General features: G+C 41.5%; 1 protein-coding gene across 1 annotated transcript in view; it reads right to left on the minus strand.

Annotated features, from left to right (window-relative positions):
• lnpep (leucyl/cystinyl aminopeptidase) overlaps positions 1–23,082 on the minus strand; it is a 77,045-nt gene that overhangs the window by 49,980 nt on the left and 3,983 nt on the right. The window contains exons 2-4 of the mRNA XM_078396455.1: positions 6,729–7,572; positions 2,306–2,444; positions 18–152 (exon numbers count right to left, since the gene is read on the minus strand). Coding sequence (XP_078252581.1) covers positions 18–152; positions 2,306–2,444; positions 6,729–7,572 — 1,118 coding nt within the window. The remainder of the gene's footprint in view (positions 1–17; positions 153–2,305; positions 2,445–6,728; positions 7,573–23,082) is intronic.

The raw sequence follows: 23,082 nt of genomic DNA on the forward strand, positions 1-23,082 counted from the left end.
TTTAATTATGGACTTACCAGAGTTCCACCTGCAGTCTTACTACTGATGTTTGTCAAATCAGCAACAATAAAGGCCACCAAGTAAGTGCTCATTTTAACACTTGTCATAAATGTATCTTGATAAAGTCCATTGGTCACAGAAGTCGTGGTATTCTAGAACAGATCACAGAATAATGGAGTTAATGTCAATGAAAATATCATGTTTTATTAAACACCACATACTGCAGTTTAAAAATCGTGGCTTGTCAAAAAAGAATATATTCCTAATAATTATTTTGTTCATTTAAAGGTTCATTTAAGTACAACTCAAGAGAATGAAACCAAAACCCCTGTTGCAGCAAGAACACAGTGGAGAACAGGAGAAACAAATATGAGATGTTTGACAACTCAACAGGTCAGGCAGCATCTCAGGAGAGAAGGAATGGGTGACTTTTGGGTCGAGACCCTTCTTCACACTGATCAGTCTGAAGAAGGGTCTTGACCTGAAACATCGCCCATTCCTTCTCTCCTGAGATGCTGCCTGACCTGCTGAGTTACTCCAGCATTTTGTGAATAAATACCTTCGATTTGTACCAGCATCTGCAGTTATTTTCTTATAGATGTTTGACAAGAACATTCCACCTTATGGTGTAGCACAATGATCAAAAGATCAGAACTGGAGAATAATAGTCCTTTCAGACGTTTGAAGGATTGAATAAAGAAAGGAATGAGTAAAGGACAATCAACTTTAGATTTGAAAATGAAGAAAAACTTATTTTATGGGGTGGTTGATTTTGCACATGCTAAATCTGCAGGGAGCAGATTGTAAATGACTAACTTTACAGCACATATACCTAGGGAAGCTAGCTGGAGGTCTATCAGATATGTTAAGTCTAGAGGTTACAAAAAGATATTGACAGATTCAGCAGAATGCGAGCTAGCACAGGGGCAGAAACGTATGGGGTTACATCACTAGAAATGGGTGGTATTTTTTATGGTGCATGTGCACGATCTGTCATTCATTTGGGCTACAAACTATGCCATGATTGTGAACAAGTTGATGTTAATTGTAAGTTGGTGGCAAAAGACAAAGGCTTTGGTCTTTATTTAGTTGGGAGCCAAATACTATCAAGGAAACTGCCAAATGATGATATAAACAACACAATGCAAATTAAAATAAAAGTTAACCAAGAATTTTAACAGTATATTTAGTTAACACTTAGTGGTATGAAGGCAAAAATGGTTACATGTACATGGAGAAAAAATATTTTTGAAAATAAAAAAAATTGCATTTTTCCACTGTCGTAAAATTAATAGTTTATTGGAATCAAAATAAGTATATATACAGAATATGATAAAGAGCTATAGGATCAGTGGACAATTTCCATGCACAGGAATGCAGATGAAGATTCCCACCACTCACAGGAGCTGAAGCAGAATCTGCAGTATGTCCCTTTATGATTATTAATAGCAAGCAACTAGCACAAGTGCAGTCTTGGCTCCTGCAGATAGCTGTTCAAAGGATCACAGCTTCCTCAGAAGCATTTTTAATAGGGGAGATTCATTTGTTATGACACAATATGCATTCATACTTTACTAAAGCACATAAATTTTACTGCAAATGTTTCAAGCAAAATACTGCTAATAAAAAACCAAGAAGATTGTATTTAAAACAAATTTGATGTTAGATATCTACAAACTGATTAACACTCCCAAAAGGGGAAAGGGTGGTAGAGTTGGACAAGCCATATTTCACTGAGTAATAATTTCAACATCAAATGTCACCTAAATGAAGGTTTTTTAAATTTCAATAATTTTCAAATGTTCCACCTCTCATTGCATTGATTTTTGCACTAAGGTAAGGTTATGATGGATAGTCTCTATCTATTTCACTTTCTGTAGTTGATCTGATCATTAATTCATCAGCCATATATCGTCCTCTATCCTTCCTGGTTTTTTTTCAGTGGTTTAATGTCACTGAATTGGTTGATACATTGTGTAAGAAAATAACTGCAGATGCTGGTACAAATCGAAGGTAGTTATTCACAAAATGCTTGAGTAACTCAGCAGGTCAGGCAGCATCTCAGGAGAGAAGGAATGGGTGACTTTTCGGGTCGAGACCCTTCTTCAGACATCAGGTTGATACATTGTGTTCAGTTGCTACCAAAGTCCCAGATGCCATATCGCTATAGCCATGCAGTGAACAGCTCGTACTACCTGCCATTTTTGGCAAAACCAAAACTCAATAGAACTTGCACCACCAAAATCCAGAATATTTTGTTTTGCAGCACGTTAATTAAAATATTGAAACTTCTCTTTAAAGATACCTTTGGCATATTGGATAAGGAGATGTGGTCAGCTTCCCTTATTATTGAAATCTTAAACGTGGCCTTAAATGCTGGTTCATCAAAGCATGGGAAGGCATTTCGTGCAGCAAATGGCTCAAACTGAGTAGCTGCCAATATCCTATAATGAAGAAATAAGAGCGTTAGAAACAGCAGCAGGTGCAGGTTAGCCATTCACTTGAACCTGTTCCATCATTCAGTATCATGATTAATCCTGAACTTTATTTATATTTCCCACTGCATTATATCCCTGTGGATATTGATTCCCCGATTTCAAACTTCAATGGATTTCAGTTTCCAACAACCCTCTGGGATAGTGATTTCCAAACATTTAGATTAGGAGAAAGTGAAGGCCACACGGCCCCACAAGATATTTCATCATTGATAATAATATAGTTATTCTAATTGTAACCGTAACTTTACATTCCCACATCCCGATATTCAAAATCTCTGCATCTACCATTATCTGAGGAAAAGAGCTCCAAAGACTCGCATTCCTCAAAGACAAAAATCTTGTTTTAAACAAGTGGTTCCATATTATTAAATAATGACACTTGGCTCTAGACTCCCCAAAGAGGAAACATCTTCTCCAAATCCAATAGATCAAAACCCATCAGGATCTTGTGCATTTTAACTGTACCATCCCTTACTCCACCAGAAACAAGCATTGTGTCAAACCTTTCCTCATTAAACAATTCACCAATCCCACATATTCCTCTAGGATACTTATAACAGAACAGTACAGTGCAGAAACAGGCCCTTCAGCCGACAATGTCGGTGCCCAATGCAATGATAAGTTAAACTAATCTCCTCTGCCTGTTCCGTGTTCCTATATATTAGCTTCTTAAATGTCCTTTTCATATCTGTCTCCACTATCACACCTGGCAGCACATCCAGCCACCATCTATTCTAAAACAAATTGCTGCAAAGCTATTCCCACTTACCTTTGACATTTGCAAGCTGGGAAAAGTGTACTGATCCCATCTCTGTCCCTCATAATTTCACATACTTCTAACGGGTGTCCCTCAAACGCTGACATTCTAGAGAAAACAATCCACATTTGTCCAACCTCTCCTCATAGAGCATCTAATCCAGGCAGCATTCTGGTAAACTTCTACACCTTTGCCAAAGCCTCCACATCCTTCCAGCAATGGGGCAACCAGAGCTGCATGCAATCCTCTAAATGGGCTCTTCGGCCCACAATGATTGTGCCAAAGATGATGCTTAGATAAACTGTTCTCATCTATCAAGGCTCCCGTCAACCTCCAACACTCCAGGGGAAACAAATCTTAACTTCCTCGGATTAAACTCTATCTGGATTTCTCTGCCTATTTCTGTAGTGGATCTATAATCCCACTGTACATTTTGACAACCATCGTCGCTGTCACAACATCCCCCAATTTTGGTGTCATCTGCAAACTTACTAACTTGTCTACATTTACATCCAAGTTGTTTATATCATCAGCAGAGGTCCCAGCACAGATGCCTGTGGAACTCTACTGGTCACAGACCTCCAGCCAGAATAACACCCTTCTACCACATCGCTGTGTTTTCTATGAGTAAGCCAATTCTGAATCCAAGTGACCAAGTCACAGTGGATCCCATATATTTTAATCTTTTGGAAGCGTTTCCAAAGCATCCACATCCTCCTACTTAAGAAGACCAATGCTGTATAATACGGTATCACCAATATCCTTTGTAGTTCAAGAATAACTGCTTACCATTATATTTAATTCCCCTTGAAATGAACAGTAGGATTGTGTAACCTTTTTAATTATTTGCAATATCAGCATTGTAGCCAATTGCAAATTATGCACCAGGAGACCCAGATCAATCCACATATATATTGTACACTATTTGAACACATTGGGATGTAAATTAAGATTTTCCTGCCATAATGGCTAATTTCATAATTTCCCGCTTTCTACAGAATTTGTGAATCTTTGTTCCATCAACCTATCTGCATTGTTTTGCCACCTTACATCCTCTTCATAATTTGCTTTCCGATCCATCTTCATGTCATTGGCAAATGTTGCAACTACACCTATAACGCCTTCATCCTAGCCACTTGCACAAATTGCAGAAATTTGAGTCCCCGCATCAATTTATGGTGCATTACCCATTTCATTCTACCTGCCAGAAAAATACCCACTTGTGCCTACTCTCCATTTCCTCTCAGGACACCAATCTTCTAAGCACACAATATGTTACCACATGTGTGATGTTTTTATTTTCCTCAGTAATCTTTCATACAACAACCTATCAAAAGCCTTCTTGAATTCAATAGCTACTCCACTTCTAGGTTCTAAATGGATCAACCATTATCCTGAGACTTTTTTCCCTTGTGTGCAATTTTCATGTTTAAGGAGCAGACTCTCAATATCACACAGGCACATCTTCAAACCTCGTCTACTGCATTCAATGCTCTCAATGTGGCGTACTTTACATCAGTATGCCCAAGTGTAGAAGAGTTGACCGAAGATAGACACAAAATGCTGGAATAACTTAGCAGGACAGGCAGCATCGCTGTAGAGAAGGAATGGGTGACGTTTTGGGTGGGGACCCTTCTTCAGAATAGGTGAACACTCTACCATGGTGCACATCCATTTCTCCCACTATCCCGCTCTACCTCACCCCCCACCCCAACCGGGACAACCACCTTCCATCTACATCCATCCCTCTGGTTTTATGTTCCACTCCTCTCCATATCTGGCACCCATTTGTCTCCCTTTCATCTCTCGCCTTTGTCACCTATTCCACCAATCAAATCCCCCTCATCTGTATCCATCTATCACTTGCAGGCTTCGTCCTGCCCCCACCTCTGTTCCAGCTTTTTCCCTCCTAGTACAATCTGTCTGAAGAAAGGTTCCGACCCAAAACGTCATCTGCCCATTCCTTTCACAGATGCTGCCTGACCCACCGTGTTACTCCAGCACTGTGTGTTTTGCTCAAGATTCCAGCATCTGCAGTTCCTTGTGCTTCCATATATAATGTGCTCATTCAACAAAAAATGGTGTATACAGTCTTGAATTAGCCAGAATAAAAGTCAGAATTAGAGTGATTAACTATGGCAGCATTTATTAGTTAGTCCTCATAACATTACAGTATGCCTTCATCAGTGAAGCTCCCTCACTTAAAGAATTAATCAGACGATCATTTGACAGAAGGCAACAAATTCAACAATAGAAATAGAGCTAACATGACAAGCACTTCTCTTGAGCTCAGTCATGATAGAATCTGAAATAAAACAGAAGGAGTGGACATAGTGGAAAACAGAGGGAGGGGACATAGTATTTGGTTCATTTCTTGCCACCACAAATATTCAATCATAGCCTGTGGCCAAGGAAGATATTGAACAGACGAAGCGTGGCTAATGTCCTTCCTAAAAGGAACAATTGAGGTTTTAGGATTCTCTGATTAACTCACCTATAACCAGTTTTGGATTCAGTACTGTAAACCATGCTAGTTTTGTAACCACTGGGCAGAATTGTAATACTAAACTAGACCAAGTGGATCCGTTGGGCCCAAACCTCGCCTGCATTGGTCCAGCACCTCTCCTCCCCCACTCCCCCCTCACCCCCACTCACACACTCCCCCACTCCACCCCCCCTACTACCCCACCCCATCCCCCCTGAACCTCCCCTTATCCCCCCAATCACCCACTGCATCCCCCCTCAACCCCCCCTCCCCTCACCCTCCCACCCCCCCCCCCCACCCACTCTATCCCCCCTCAAACCCCCCCAAAACCTCTCCTGCATTGGTCTAGCACCCTCCCCCACTTTCCCCTCCCCCCCCACTCCATCCACTCCTCAACCCCCCTCATCTTCCCCTCAACCCCCCCCCCACTCGCCCACTCCATCCCCCCTCAACCCCACAAACCTCAGATTCAGTTCTGATTTGTCTAGCACCCTCCCCTCCCACACTCCTCCCCTCCCACACTTCTCCTCCCCCACACCCACTCCATCCCCTCAACCCCCCCTTATCCTCCCTCTCTCCTCCCTCCCTCCGCCCCCCCCCCTCACGGAAATAGATTTAAACTTTAAAATGTGAATAACTTTTAAAATATAACACCGACTTCAATGAAACTTCTTCCATTAGCACCAAAGGAATGATGGTAAGTAAGTTGGGCCTAAAATTGTCACGCTATCATGTACCGTTTTAGCTGTAGTTCAGAAACAAACAAACAAACGAGAGTTTTAGTATATAGATAGATGGCATTTTGGGAGAGAAAAGCAGCAGCTGTATCATGAGGAGTGGGACAAACACTCAATTTTGTGAGAAACATGGACTTCCAGACTAAGAAGCAGAGCCTTGCCCCTTCCAATTTCATTTAAAGACAAATACAAAATGTAACCCGTCTGGAAATAATAGTTTTATTTTGTAAGGCAGACAGAATTTGGCTTACCTGGTTGTGTTTTTAATCTGATAAGTGCCTTTATAAAATCCAGACAAACCATCAGACAGATTAGCTGAATATTTCAGGTTCAGGGTATACTTCTCCCCTTTTGATAGCAAGGTGTTAACCTTGAACGCAATTTGCTGATGTGGAGGATACTCCAAAATCTGGACATTCTGAGGCTGCTTGGTTGCTTCTGGAGTAATGGTCGCGTTGGTGATTTTGAGAGCAAAGCTGTGAAGAGTGATGTTGTCTGTATCTTCTACGATTAGAAGGCTGATCTGTACAGAGCCTGTAAAATTCACGGTGGTAAGATTGGGATGTAAATTAAGATCATAGTGCACCGGTACCACAGCTCTTGGCAATCTCATCTTTGGCCAAGGAAAGACCTGCCCATTGGTTGCTAACGGATACACGAGTGTTAAAGTCGCGTTTTTTTTGTGGCAGCCTTCTTTGGTGAAGGTACATTTTGGCAGAAAGTAGACCACCATTGATATAGAAACTATAATCACCACAATAAATGCACCAACAAGTAAAGTCCGACCAGTGGGTACCGAGCAAGATCCACTTGATGCCTCATGGCTATAAGCCCCTGACATGTTGCCGCGATGGTTGGAACTCCTGTTCATGAATGACATGCCCAGCAACCTTGCAGACGATTCATAATCCTCCTCCTCATCGTCCAGATCCTGTTCGCCCAAACCACGCACAAGCAACCGTGAAGTCCGTGGCTCATATTCAATTTCATCTGGTTCCAGAGGATGAAGACGTGAATCTTTGCCCAAATTCACTATGTCTGGCTCTTCTTCAAACATGCTGTTCTCAATCATGTTTCTGGGCAGCTGAGCCCGCTCTGAAAGACAAAATGGTTTCAAACACAGTCAGCATATTTTATGCAACACAGCTCTGCATTACTCACCTCCAGTAGGCTGAAGGGCAGCCTTCCATTGCTTTGTTAATCCTATTTTCACTAAACTACAAAACTAAATTGAATACCAAGTGTTTCTCATACAATTAATACCCTAGTTATTATAGTAATTTTCCATAAAATTTAATTAATCACTGAGATGTGATGGGCTTTGAAACTCAATAAACACAAAAGGGCAGTGGGGGACAGGGATGGCATTTCTAAACGGGATGGGGAAGAGAACATACAAGGCATGATTTATAAGAAAATAACTGCAGATGCTGGTACAAATCGAAGGTATTTATTCACAAAATGCTGGAGTAACTCAGCAGGTCAGGCAGCGTCTCAGGAGAGAAGGAATGGGTGAGGTTTCGGGTCGAGACCCTTCTTCAGACTGATGTCAGGGGGCGGGACAAAGGAAGGATATAGGTGGAGACAGGAAGATGGAGAGAGATCTGGGAAGGAGGAGGGGAAGAGAGGCACAGAGGAACTATCTAAAGTTGGAGAAGTCGATGTTCATACCACTGGGCTGCAAACTGCCCAGGCGAAATATGAGGTGCTGTTCCTCCAATTTCCAGTGGGCCTCACTATGGCACTGGAGGAGGCCCATGACAGAAAGGTCAGACTGGGAATGGGAGGGGGAGTTGAAGTACTCGGCCACCGGGAGATCAGGTTGGTCAATGCGGACCGAGCGCAGGTGTTGAGCGAAGCGATCGCCGAGCCTGCGCTTGGTTTCGCCGATGTAAATAAGTTGACATCTAGAGCAGCGGATGCAATAGATGAGGTTGGAGGAGGTGCAGGTGAACCTTTGTCTCACCTGGAAAGACTGTTTGGGTCCTTGGATGGAGTTGAGGGGGGAGGTAAAGAGACAGGTGTTGCATCTCGTGCGGTTGCAGGGGAAAGTGCCCGGGGATGGGGTGGTTTGGGTAGGAAGGGACGAGTGGACCAGGGAGTTACGGAGGGAATGGTCTCTGCGGAACGCAGAGAGGGGTGGGGATGGGAAGATATGGCCAGTGGTGGGGTCCCGTTGTAGGTGACGGAAATGTTGGCGGATGATTTGTTGGATCCGCTGGCTGGTGGGGTGGAAGGTGAGAACGAGGGGGATTCTGTCCTTGTTGCGAGTGGGGGGAGGGGGAGCAAGAGCGGAGCTGCGGGATGTGGAAGAGACCCTAGTGAGAGCCTCATCTATAATGGAAGAGGGGAAGCCACGTTTCCTGAAGAATGAGGACATCTCTGACGCCCTAGTGTGAAACACCTCATCCCGGGCGCATATGTGGCGTAGACGGAGGAATTGGGAGTAGGGGATAGACTTTTTGCAGGGGACCGGGTGGGAAGAAGTGTAGTCCAGATAGCTGGATTAGCAAGTTGGGCATGATTAGTAAGTTTGCAAATAAAACTGAAGTAGGTGATATTGTAGATGGTGAAGATGGTTGTCAAAAATTGCATCAGCGTCTTGATCAGTTGGACAGGTGGGCTGAGGAAGGGTTGATGGAATTCAATACAGAGAAGTGCAGGGTGTTGCATTTTGGGAAATCTACCCAGGGCAGGATCCACATGGTGAATGGCAGGGTTCAGGGGAGTGCTGTAGAGCAGAGGGATCCAAGAGTGCAGGTACATTGATGCCACTTACAAGGAACTTGGGTAGATAAGAGAGTGGTCAACATCGCCTTTGGCACATTGGCTTTCATCAGTCAGAGTATAAAAGTTGGGAGTTCATGTTACAGTTGTACATGACATTGGTGAGGCCACATTTAGAGTATTGTGTTCAGGTTTGGTCGCCCTGTTATAGGAAACAAGTTGTTAAGCTGGAAATGGTGCAGAGAAGATATACAAGGATGTTGGCAGGACTCGAGGGCCTGAGCTTTAGGGAGACTAATGTCTACAAAGGCAGGTTGGGACTTTATTCCTTGGAGTGCAGAAAGATAAGGGGTGATATAAGATGTATAAGATCATTAGACCAAGTGGATCCGTTGGGCCCAAACCTTTCCTGTATTGGTGCAGCACCCTCTCCTCCCCCCCTATCCCCCCTCCCCTCCACTCCATCCCCCTCTACCCCCTTATCCGCCCTCCTCCCCCCCTCTCTCCCTCCGCCCCCCTCTCTCCACCCCCTCTCTCCCTAGGAGATAGATTTAAACTTTAAAATGTGGATCTTTAAAAATATAACAACGATTTCAATGAAACTTCTTCCATTAGCACCAAAGGGACAACAGTGGGTAAGGTGGGCCTAAAATTGTTGCGCTATCGTGTACTGTTTTGGCTGTAGTTCAGGAACATACAAACAAACAAATGAGAGTTTTAGTATATAGATGGGAATAATAGATTGAGTTAATGCATTGAATCTTTTATCCAGCGTAAGGGAATCAAGATTCAAAGGATATAGGTTTAGGGCGAGGGGGAAAGATTTAATTGAAACCTGAGGGGCAACTTTATTTTCTTGACACAAAGGGTAGTAGGTATATGGAAGGAGCTGCCAGAGGAGATGGTTGAGGAGATGGTAGGTACTATCACAATTTAAAAAAAATATTTGGACAGGGTGCAAGGATAGGATAGGTGTAGGAGTCATTTATGCTTAATTCAGTTATTGTCATTGTGTTATGGCTATGTTTTAATATTTCTAGTTTATGTCTTTTTTGCCTGCTTGTGGGTGTGACTTAATGCGTAATTGGGAGTGTCTAGATGGGAGATGGCTAGCGTGGCGACAGAGGTTGTGGGTCAGTTTAGACTCGGAGGATGGTGAGCGCACAGTTCTTTACCACGCGCTCGTACCATGCGCTCGCACCTGCTATATTTGTAAGAACCATACGGTAATAACTGCAAGAATTTCTAGATATTGTTTGAAGAAGAAACAGTTGATAAAGTACGGAAACTGATGAATTACTCTATGATTTGTGCTACTTTAATAAAACCAATTAATGAAGAAAAGAAGTTTGGAAGATTCGTTTTGTCATATCAGGGTGCGACGTGTGCGTAAGCTATAACTACATTTCATCCCCGAGAAGTAATGGCTATCGAAGTGGGGTTTCGAGATGGTATAGAAACTGCCATTACAATAGGTTTACAGGGATATGGGCCAAACACAGGCAAGTGGGACTAGTATAGATGGGGCATGTTGGTTAGCATGGGCCAAAAGGCCTGTTTCCACGCTGTATGACTCAATGAGAAGGGCAGGACAGTGAAATTAAAGACCATCCTAGTCTGCACAAAAATTAATGACATGTTCCATCTGAAATACCTTGACTCAATTCAGGTTTTATTTTCTGTAAGTATACTCAGTGCAAATTATAGGGTGCAAAATTACTAAATACTTCTAAGATGGACACAAAGCGCTGGAGTAACTTAACGGGTCAAGCAGCATCTCTGAAGAAAAAGGATGGGTGACGTTTCGGGTTAGAACCCTTTTCAGACTGTCTGAACTTCTGATACCAAACTAAATATTTTTGTTTGCCTGTAGCAATTTGGAGTCCATCATGAGTCACTGAATGATTCTGGTTCTGGTCCAAGGCAGCAAACAACCTTAGTATAATTCAAAATTCAGACAAAAAAGTAATGTATTCCACCGTTACAATGCATTTCCCTCTATTTGAAGGTAAAAGTCATTGGTTCCAGAGTATAAAATAACAATATATGCTGATAGCAAGATGCGAATAAAAATATTCCAGCTGATACTTCAAGAGTCAAGTTGGCTCATTTTTTTGTTTCTTACACAAATATTGTTGAAGTCGTAGTTTAGTTTAGTTTATTGTCACATGTACCGAGGTACAGCGAGAAGCTTTTTTTGTTGCATGCTATCCAGTCAGTGAAAAGACTTTACATGATTACAATCATTAACCACACTTAGTATTAAATTAGTTCACTACAGATTAAAATACGATTCCTTTTTGTTAAAATGTAGAGTAATATTCCAAGTGGTGTAAATGTTGAACGCAGAGGAAAATAGACTTAATTTTATTTACAAGTATTTATTTTCTAGGGTGACAGTGTGCAGTGGTAGAGTTACTGCCTTACAGTGCCGGAGACTCAGGTTCAATCCAGTCTACGGGTGCTTGTCTGCACGGAGTTTGTACGTTCTCCCCGTGGACCGTGTGAGTTTTCTCCGAGATCTTTGGTTTCCTCCCACACTCAAGACGCACAGGTTTGTAGGTTAATTGACTTGGTATAAATGTAAATTGTTCCTAGTGTGTGTAGGATAGTGTTAATGTGCAGGGATCGCTGGTCGGTGCGGACAGTGGGCCAAAGGATCTGCTTCCGCACTATCTCTAAACTAAACTATTGAATATGGTAACCTATCTTTTCCTGTTGATGTACAACTACAGCCATATGACATTATTCAGTAACTTACAGCTACATTTTCTAAATAATTTCATTCAATACATAAACAAATCTAAACAATTTCACATTTCTGCAGCTTTCGAAAAGGTCTAACAAATGGGGAGCTTGGAATTGTTCCCAAATATTATTATGTAGAATTGCAACAACAGGCATTAAAGACTCCTGGTACCTACATGGCCACTGAAGCAGTCATCCAAACAAACTAACTAAATGTTGGGCTAGATCCCTCAGTATGATACAAATCAGAATGCTATCTTTGGGGGTGGAGGGGGTTGGGTATCTCATCATATAAACATAGCACAAAAAGTAAGGAAATTTGTGTTTGGTAGATTATTTCTTTGTTGTAACAATGCTTCTTGGCAATAAATCTTATACCGTTGGAAAGCCTGTTTATTTCCCTTTTAAATGGTGCCACATTTGTAAGGAACATGCATTTGTGGGATGAGCAGCAGAGCTGAGTATATGGGTTGCGCCCATGAAAAATTTGCCAAATCTTCTCTGCCAATGCCAAACAGCTTATTCTGCTGTTGCTATTGACTCTTGTTTTGAGCTTCTGGTACCCCCAGGTGCTGACAAGAATGGGATGCCATCCCACAACAGTGTGTGACCAGGCTGGTGACCAGCATGAGGAGGAGGTGCCAGGCTGTTATGGCTGTGTATGGCTCTTCCACACGCTACTGTGGCTCCTGTTTATTAAATGAATAAATTGTTAAATTGCCAATATGTCTTGTTTCTTCAGACTTCAATCATCCAATCCACCAAACAACACCGAACAAGAGTCAATGGCAGAATAAGCTGTTTGGCATTGGCAGAGAAGATTTGGCAAATTTTTCATGGGCGCAACCCATATACTCAGCTCTGCTGCTCATCCCACAAATGCATGTTCCTTACAAATGTGGCACCATTTAAAAGGGAAATAAACAGGCTTTCCAACGGTATAAGATTTATTGCCAAGAAGCATTGTTACAACAAAGAAATAATCTACCAAACACAAATTTCCTTACTTTTTGTGCTATGTTTACATAAAATACCCAACCATTGACCAAAACAAGGAAAAGTTTCTTTAAATATAGACAGAATCCGTTAATCACAATTAATATCATTACATTGTAAACACTGAGTTATTAATGCTACGGAAAAAAAAATTCTAGTTGCACAATTCCATCATTTTGATTTTTAGTACCTCACTAAATATGTAACATTTTACAGGTATTGGTATAATAGAGAAAATTATAGTTATAAAATTAAATGATTTGCCCAAACCCACCCCACTGTAATAAATTTTTCACCAAAATGCAGTTCTACTAGAATGAAAGGAAACAGAAAAATAGCAATAGTCACACTTGCCTGCAATTTTAGATCTTCAAAGCTGATATAAATTGCTGATTTATTGACTGGGACTACAAACATACAATTTAGGAAATTATCCAAAGAGATGGCACAGGTATAATGACTGTTTTTGCACAAGTGCACTGATCCAAATCACAATACAACATCCCTGCTGAATGCAGATAAGATTCCTTTACAGGGTAGTTTCCTAAAAAGCCGACAGTGGGATAAGGACAACCTTAGTGTGCAGAAGAGAACTGCAGATGCTGGTTTAAATCGAAGGGAGAGACAAAATGCTGGAGTAACTCAGCGGGCCAAGCAGCATCTCTGGAGAGAAGGAATGGGTGACGTTTCGGATCAAAATCCTATTTCTACTCCCTAGCGTTTGAGGCTCATTGAGGAGGCGCTGTGAACTGTTTGCGTGCTACTGTATGTTTCTTTTTTTTTCCTTAGTACCTAATCAGATGTACAGCACTTTGGTCAACGTGGGTTGTTTTTAAATGTGCTATACAAATAAAATTGACTTGACTTGACTTGACACCAGCATCTGTGCCTACCCAAGGACAACTTAGCACAGCTTGAGCTAATTATTCAGTTGCATGTTAATGCGTGGGTGTAACACAACTTGCTTTGGGATTTTATTTTAATATTCAGATAGCAAATGTTCCTGTCTGTTCCTCCAAGGTTTAGATTAGTTTAATTTAGTTTAGAGATGCAGCATGGAAACAGGACCTTCGGCCCACATAGTCCCTGATGATCAGCAATTCCAGTACACTAACACTATCCTACACACCAGGGACAATTTACATTTTTACTAAAGTCAATTAATCTACAAACGTGTGCGTCTTTGGAATGTGGGAGGAAACCGGAGCACCTGGAGAAACACCAAACGGCACACGGATAACATACAAACTCCATATAGACCAAACCTGGGTTTCTGGTGCTGTAAGGCAGCAACTCTACCGCTGCGTCCTTTGGAGTAACGGAGTAATAAGAACAATGGATTGTAAATGTTTAAATGCAAATGAGCAAAGTTCTGCTGCAAGAACAATTTGATTTTGGCAAGAATACAGAACCTATAGAGAACATAGTACTGCACAGGAACAGGCCCTTCAGCTCACGATATCCAAGCTGAATATGTCAAATTAATCTAATCTCCCTTGTCTGCATGTGATCCATATCCCTCTATTGTCTCCATATGATCCATATCCATTCATTTCCTGCATATTAATTTGCCGATCTAAAAGTTACCTTTGTACCAACTTTCACCATCATCCCTGGCAGTCCATTCCAGGACCACGCCACTCTATGTAAAAAAAACTTACCCCATGCATCTTTAAACTTTACCCCTCTCACATTAAAGCTATGTTCTCTAATCTTTAATATTTCCGTACTGGGAAAACGATTCTGATTATCAACCTTATCTGTGCCCGTCATAATTTTAATAAGCTTCTATTAGGTCACTCCTTATCCTCTGACATTCCAAAGAAAACAATCCAAGTTTGTTCAACCTCTTATTATAACTAATACCCTAATCTAGGCAGTATTCTGGTAAACCTGTGCTGCACCACCTCCAAAACAGCCACATCCTTCCTGTAATGAGGCGAGCAGAAATTAAGAACTTTCCCATGATGCTGGAAACCCAAATACATTCCATAGGGACCGGAGAAAAAGCCATTATTCAATTCACACCACTGATCTGGAAAGAGGCTATTAAATTAACAATCACCACCACAACCTTACATCTGACAATCTGCAATCACGAGAAATCTGTAGGACAGATGGCAGTCCGACAATGTCACATCTGATCTTAAACTAGAGAAAGCATTAAGTAATCAAACGAGTGTTAATCAGTTTAGATCTTGGTAATTCTTAGAAATCAATGTGGGAAAGACACCAACTGTAAATTACCAGAAGCTCCCAGCAGCAAGAGAAACCCAAATGAAAATGTTTAAAAGGATAGTTTCTGCTCTCGACTAATTCTACCTTTTATGCTTTGATTAAACAAAAACTGATTAAACAAAAACTGATTAAACTGACCAATAATTTTGTTTTCGGAATTTGTAAAGAATTGCAGGCTTTGAAATTATGTTTTGTTTACCTGAAAATAATCATGTCTATTTATAATTGACAGGAAATTTGCTACCACTAAAGGGAGAGAGACAACAATAAGAAAGAAAGCAGATGAGAAACAAAAAAGATGAGAAAGAGAATTATACATTTTCAGCCCTCAATTTCAAAACATTCAAAAGTGCTTTAAAGACAATGAACTTTTGAAACATTATTGCAAAGGAGAAAATTAGCTCTTAAAACAATAAGACTTTCCCATCTCAGCAATGCCTCCTGGCAGCACAGCTCTCTCAAAATGTTCTTTGTTTTTTTTTAGCTGCCATATGGCACAATAAATAAAACCTGCACAGTGTGATTGATGATCATCCTCCAATGGCACATGCATCCTGCTGTAGCTACATTGTAGACTGCAACCCCTTTCTAAACTGATAATTAAAGTTGTTAACACATTTCATAACTGATATTGTACAGCATGTTAGAAAATCCTCTCTTTGCAAATGTTAAGTTTATTCAGTACTATGTCATAGAAGATATGGGGTAGAAGACCACAATGGCTTTTCAAATTTATTTTCCATAATACTGTATTTTTAACTAGTAAGATCTTTGATCACAGACCATATTGAAAGCTTAATTCTGGGGGGGGGGGGGACCCCACAGTGCATATAGAAAGAACAATACACTGTTAAGTGGCTTGTTTGTGCTTAAATATTTAAAAAATGCTTGAAATATATACTTTCTCTTTTCACTGTAGTTGAAGTAAATGCCTTCTTGTCTTCAGTAAAAAGAAATGTTGCGCCTTTATTGGCAAAGCATGTTCTGAAATCACGGGATGCACGACTTGGAAAATGCTGCCGTTTTGACCAATGCAACATTGTCTCTGGAATAATGAAACATACTGGGGATATTTTCCACTATACCACCAGCTCCCTAGAAAGCTAAATATGCTTTTGCACTGTCCTTCCTTTGTTTCCTTACTTTGAATGCAGAGATCATTTACCAGATTTCTACACCTAAAGTAAAAAATAGAGACACATGCCAATTGAAAATCAGACTTTCCATCCAATCACCCATTCAGAATGCTATTCCATGGTATCAAAAAAATACTATTTTTCTACTGCTTTGATTCCACTCCTATTAAATTGATCATTGATACACTTTGCTTCCTGACTTGAATTGGCTAGCTGGCAATGTACCTCCATTTTCTTTCTTGCACTACCACTATAATCTGAAGAAGGGTCTCGACCCAAAACGTCATCCATTCCTTCTCTCCTGAGATACTGCCTGACCTGCTGAGTTACTCCATCATTTTGTGAATAAACTATAATTACCTTGCTCTTTAAAAATCTCAACTTTTCTTTCCATGCAAACTATCCAACTTCCTTTGCAATTTACTGTGACTGTGGTAGGTCATTCCCAGTTCTTTGACAACTCATTAATTTAACAACACTACTTGCACCAATGAGCCAAAACATTATGACCACTGACAGGCAAAGTGAATAACATTGATTATCTTGTTACAATGGCACCTGTCAAGGGGTGGGATATATTAGGCAGCAAGTGAACAGTCAGTTCTTGAAGTTGATGTGTTGAATGCAGGAGAAATGGGCAGGAGTAAAGACATGAGGACTTTGACAAGGGCCAAATTGTTATGGCCAGATGTCTGGGTCAGAGCATCTGTGAAACGACAAGGCTTGTAGGGTGCTCCTGGTCAGCAGTGGTGTCGGGCTGCGGACCTTCCACCGTCCGGCGCGGCCTGGCAACTTCAACAGCCTGACCGCGGGAGAAGACGGCAGGCAAGAGAAAAAGACATTCTGGCCTTCCATCACAGTGAGGAGGTGACTGGAGGAGACTCATTGTGATGGATGTTTCTTTTTGTTTCTTTTTGTTTGGTGTTGGTTTATGATTGTGTGTGTTATTGCTTATTTTTATTGCTCTTATTGTTGGACTGTGGGTACTCTTTCATTTCACTGTACATTTATGTGTATGTAACAAATAAACTTGACTATTGACTATTGAGTACCTACCAACAGCGGTCCGAGGAGGGACAAACCACAAACTGGCGACAGGTTGTTGGCTGCCCAAGGCTCATCGATGCGCGAGGTCAACAAAGGCTATCCAGTCTGGTCTGAACCGATAGAACGTCTACTGTGGCACATCACAGAAAATTTTAATGGTGATCACGGTAGGAATGTGTCACAATACACAGTGCATCGCACACTGCTGTGCAGGCCGGTCAGAGTGCCCATGATGACCCCTATCCACTGTCAAAACCGCCTACATTGGGCATGCGAGCGTCTGAACTGGACCTTGGAGCAGTGGAAAGTCGCCTGGTCCAACGAGTCCTGTTTTCTTTTAGATCACGTGGTTGGCTGTGTACATGTGTGCCATTTACCTGGGGAAGTGATGACACCAGGATGCACTGTGGGAAGATGACAAGCCAGTGGAGGGAGTGTAATGCTGTGGGCAATGTTCTGTTGGGAAACCCTGGGTCCAGCCATTCATGTGGATGTCAATTTGACATGTGTCACCTACCTAAGCATCGCTCCAGACCAGGTACACCCCTTCATGGCAATGGTATTCCCTGATGGCAGTGGCCTCTTTCAGCAGGATAATGCACCCTGTCACACTGCACACATTGTTCGGGAATGGTGTGAGGAACATGACGAAGTTCATGGTGTTGCCCTGGCCTCCAAATTCTCAAGATCTCAATCTGATTGAGCATCTGTGGGATATGCTGGATCGACAAGTCCGATCCACGACTGCTCCACCTCGCAACGCTAATGTTTTGGTGCCAGATATCACAGGACACCTTCAGGGGTCTTGTAGAATCTATGCCTCGGTGGGTCGGCATTGTTTTGTCGGCACACGGAGGACCAACAGCATATTAGGCAGGTGGTCATATTGTTTTGGCTCATCAGTGTACATCCTCGCTCTGTAACATCACCAGTTTTCCTTCAATCCACCAATAAAACATTCCAGTATCTGATACTATCAAAACCTGGTCCAATGTCAATTAATTCTCTCCTCAAAGATCATGCCAGATCTGTGTGTTGGCATGTTCAGGGAAGTTATGGACTTGGACCCCAAGATCCCTTTGTACATCAACTCTGTTTAAGGGTCTTTGTCATTAATTGTATATTTTCCCCTTGCATTCTACCTCCCATATTGCAAAACTTCACACTTGCTCGGATTAACTCCATCTGCCATTTCTCCACCCATTTCTGTAGCTGATCTATATCCCACTGCATACTTTGACAGTCTTCCTCACAATCCGCAACTGCAGCAATTGTGTGAAAAAATACTAATCAAGACATAAAGAACTGAATGGCATATTCTAGTTTCTATTTTCAAATGTCCTCTCATTCAGCTTCTCCGCTCTTTCATCTTCGACAATTCATCAGTTTCAGCTGATCTGAGATTCCACGAATGTAATCTGTCCTGTGCCTTTTGTTCTGCCCATCAGTGTTCTTTCTGTTTTACACCAATAGCCTCAATCTTACACGGTATAATATCTCCATATCTACAAAATATACTGGAAATTCATCAATTTTAAATGGTGCAGGCAGTTGTTTAAGCCAAAGGTAGACGCAAAATGTTGGAGTAACTCAGCGGGACAGGCAGCATCTCTGGAGAGAAGGAATATTTAAGCCAAATCTTTATTTTAGAGAAAAATCTTCAGACATTATCTAGAAAGCATTATTTTTACCTCAACAGATCCAACACAAGATTATTTGCAGCAAAGCATCAACTACGGTACTCTGAAGCACCAATTGTTGTAGTTGACATACGAAAGAAAGAAGAACCACAAGATTGTACGTCATTAATATATTATCTCATTAACATATCACCTAACATTAGATGGTTTTTTTTGTCAGTTAAGATCACAAGTAATGATTATCTTGGTTTAATTTTGAGTAACCTATTAACCAAGTTCATCAAACTCTTAAACTGCAAGTGTTGGAAATGGTAATTTAAACTCTGACTGTTACCTCAATGTCACTTCCTGTCTTTTTTGCTTAAAATGGGAAATAAAAGTCATGGTCAAAGTGTCTTTCTACCTTAAAATGGTGATCGTGTCAACATAAACAGTCACCACCACAATAGCCTCCACTGAAAAGAATAACTGAAATGGCAGTAATTCTCCAAGTTGTTTTTGAACCAACCAACCAACCAGAGATTCTCAAATCAGATAATTTTCACAAAGTTATACCCAAGTTCCAGCCAGTAAAGGAACAATATTTAAACACAAAATGAAAGCCCGGGAGAGTAAAAAATAGGTGTAGATATCAAGCAATTTGCAGCTCAGATGTATGAAGATGCTGTAGCTAATGCTGTGCGAAGTACATTATTTCATATTTGCAAGTTGGTTTCTTTCCTTCGACACTTTGCTTTTAGCAAACCATCCCATACATCTTTTATTGGTGCTTCCAACCATTTAAATAAAATATTGAAACAATTAATTGAGAAGCTAATTCCATTACAGACTGACAATTTAAAACCTAAATCAAATTTGAGCAAAATACTAATGCATTGAAGACTTAAGAATATGCTATCACGTTATTAGACAATAGACAATAGACAATAGGTGCAGGAGTAGGCCATTCAGCCCTTCGAGCCAGCACCGCCATTCAATGCGATCATGGCTGATCACTCTCAATCAGTACCCCGTTCCTGGCTTCTCCCCATACCCCCTCACTCCGCTATCCTTAAGAGCTCTATCCAGCTCTCTCTTGAAAGCATCCAACGAACTGGCCTCCACTGCCTTCTGAGGCAGAGAATTCCACACCTTCACCACTCTCTGACTGAAAAAGTTCTTCCTCATCTCCGTTCTAAATGGCCTACCCCTTATTCTTAAACTGTGGCCCCTTGTTCTGGACTCCCCCAACATTGGGAACATGTTTCCTGCCTCTAATGTGTCCAATCCCCTAATTATCTTATATGTTTCAATAAGATCCCCCCTCATCCTTCTAAATTCCAGTGTATACAAGCCTAATTGCTCCAGCCTTTCAACATACGACAGTCCCGCCATTCCGGGAATTAACCTAGTGAACCTAGGCGGCACGCCCTCAATAGCAAGAATATCCTTCCTCAAATTTGGAGACCAAAACTGCACACAGTACTCCAGGTGCAGTCTCACCAGGGCCCGGTACAACTGTAGAAGGACCTCTTTGCTCCTATACTCAACTCCTCTTGTTATGAAGGCCAACATTCCATTGGCTTTCTTCACTGCCTGCTGTACCTGCATGCTTCCTTTCAGTGACTGATGCACTAGGACACCCAGATCTCGTTGAACATCCCCTCTTCCTAACTTGACACCATTCAGATAATAATCTGCCTTTCTATTCTTACTTCCAAAGTGAATAACCTCACACTTATCTACATTAAACTGCATCTGCCATGTATCCGCCCACTCACACAACCTGTCCAAGTCACCCTGCAGCCTTATTGCATCTTCCTCACAATTCACACTACCCCCCAGCTTAGTATCATCTGCAAATTTGCTAATGGTACTTTTAATCCCTTCATCTAAGTCATTAATGTATATCGTAAATAGCTGGGGTCCCAGCACCGAACCTTGCGGTACCCCACTGATCACTGCCTGCCATTCCGAAAGGGACCCATTTATCCCCACTCTTTGCTTTCTGTCTGTCAACCAATTTTCTATCCATGTCAGTACCCTACCCCCAATACCATGTGCTCTAATTTTGCCCACTAATCTCCTATGTGGGACCTTGTCGAAGGCTTTCTGAAAGTCGAGGTACACCACATCCACTGACTCTCCCCTGTCAATTTTCCTAGTTACATCCTCAAAAAATTCCAGTAGATTTGTCAAGCATGATTTCCCCTTCGTAAATCCATGCTGACTCGGAATGATCCTGTTACTGCTATCCAAATGCTCAGCAATTTCGTCTTTTATAATTGACTCCAGCATCTTCCCCACCACTGATGTCAGACTAACTGGTCTATAATTACGCGTTTTCTCTCTCCCTCCTTTCTTAAAAAGTGGGATAACATTTGCTATCCTCCAATCCACAGGAACTGATCCTGAATCTATAGAACATTGAAAAATGATCTCCAATGCTTCCACTATTTCTAGAGCCACCTCCTTAAGTACCCTGGGATGCAGACCATCAGGCCCTGGGGATTTATCAGCCTTCAGTCCCATCAGTCTACCCAAAACCATTTCCTGCCTAATGTGGATTTCCTTCACTTCCTCCATCACCCTAGGTTCTCCGGCCCCTAGAACATTTGGGAGATTGTGTGTATCTTTCTCAGTGAAGACAGATCCAAAGTAACGGTTTAACTCGTCTGCCATTTCTTTGTTCCCCATAATAAATTCCCCTGCTTCTGTCTTCAAGGGACCCACATTTGCCTTGACTATTTTTTTCCTCTTCACGTACCTAAAAAAACTTTTGCTATCCTCCTTTATGTTATTGGCTAGTTTACCCTCGTACCTCATCTTTTCTCCCCGTATTGCCTTTTTAGTTAACTTTTGTTGCTCTTTAAAAGAGTCCCAATCCTCTGTCTTCCCACTCTTCTTTGCTATGTTATACTTCCTCTCCTTAATTTTTATGCTGTCCTTGACTTCCCTTGTCAGCCACAGGTGTCTCTTACTCCCCTTAGAGTCTTTCCGCCTCTTTGGGATAAATTGATCCTGCAACCTCTGCATTATTCCCAGGAATACCTGCCATTGCTGTTCTACCATCTTCCCTGCTAGGGCCTCCTTCCAGTCAATTTTGGCCAGCTCCTGCCTCATGCCTCTGTAATCCCCTTTGCTATACTGTAATACCGACACTTCCGATTTTCCCTTCTGCCTTTCCATTTGCAGAGTAAAACTTATCATGTTGTGATCACTGCCTCCTAATGGCTCTTTTACCTCTAGTCCCCTTATCAGATCAGGATCATTACACAACACTAAATCCAGAATTGCCTTCTCCCTAGTAGGCTCCAGTACAAGCTGTTCTAAGAATCCATCTCGAAGGCACTCTACAAACTCTCTTTCCTGGGGTCCATTTCCAACCTGATTTTCCCAGTCTACCTGCATGTTGAAATCTCCCATAACCACCGTAGTATTACATTTGTGACACGCCAATTTTATCTCCTGATTCAACTTGCACCCTATGTCGAGGCTACTGTTTGGGGGCCTATAGATAACTCCCATTAGGGTCTTTTTACCCTTACAATTCCTCATTTCTATCCATACTGATTCAACATCTCCTGATTCTATGTCACCCCTTGCAAGGGAATGAATATCATTCCTTACCAGCAGAGCAACCCCACCCCCTCTGCCCACCTGTCTGTCTTATTCTTTACAGTTTTATTCTTTTCCTTTTCTTTAAAAAAACTGTGGTGCTTCACATTAAAATGACTGCTAAGAGAAAATAAGACGCAGAGTTTATTTTACCTCAATCCTACAATCTTTTTCTCTTTCAAATGTTTATCCAATTCAATTTGCACAACAACTGCCAAACCTAAATCTACTACCATCTCAACCAGTCCGGTAGATATTTAATCTCCTCAAAACATAGAACATGGAACAAATACTTCAGCTCGAATGCTGTAAATCACATTCAAAATCTGGAAAATCCACTCAGTAAACCAGGCCTCTGTCGTCATTTCCGTATTTTTCAACATATGAAGACCAGCTATCATTTGACCATTTAAGTCATTTTGATAAGGGACAGGAAATATACATTTATGGATGAGAGTTTAAATTGTATTATTGCA

This window comes from Rhinoraja longicauda, chromosome 3, assembly GCF_053455715.1.
Source record: "Rhinoraja longicauda isolate Sanriku21f chromosome 3, sRhiLon1.1, whole genome shotgun sequence".
In the NCBI taxonomy this organism is placed as follows: domain Eukaryota; kingdom Metazoa; phylum Chordata; class Chondrichthyes; order Rajiformes; family Arhynchobatidae; genus Rhinoraja; species Rhinoraja longicauda.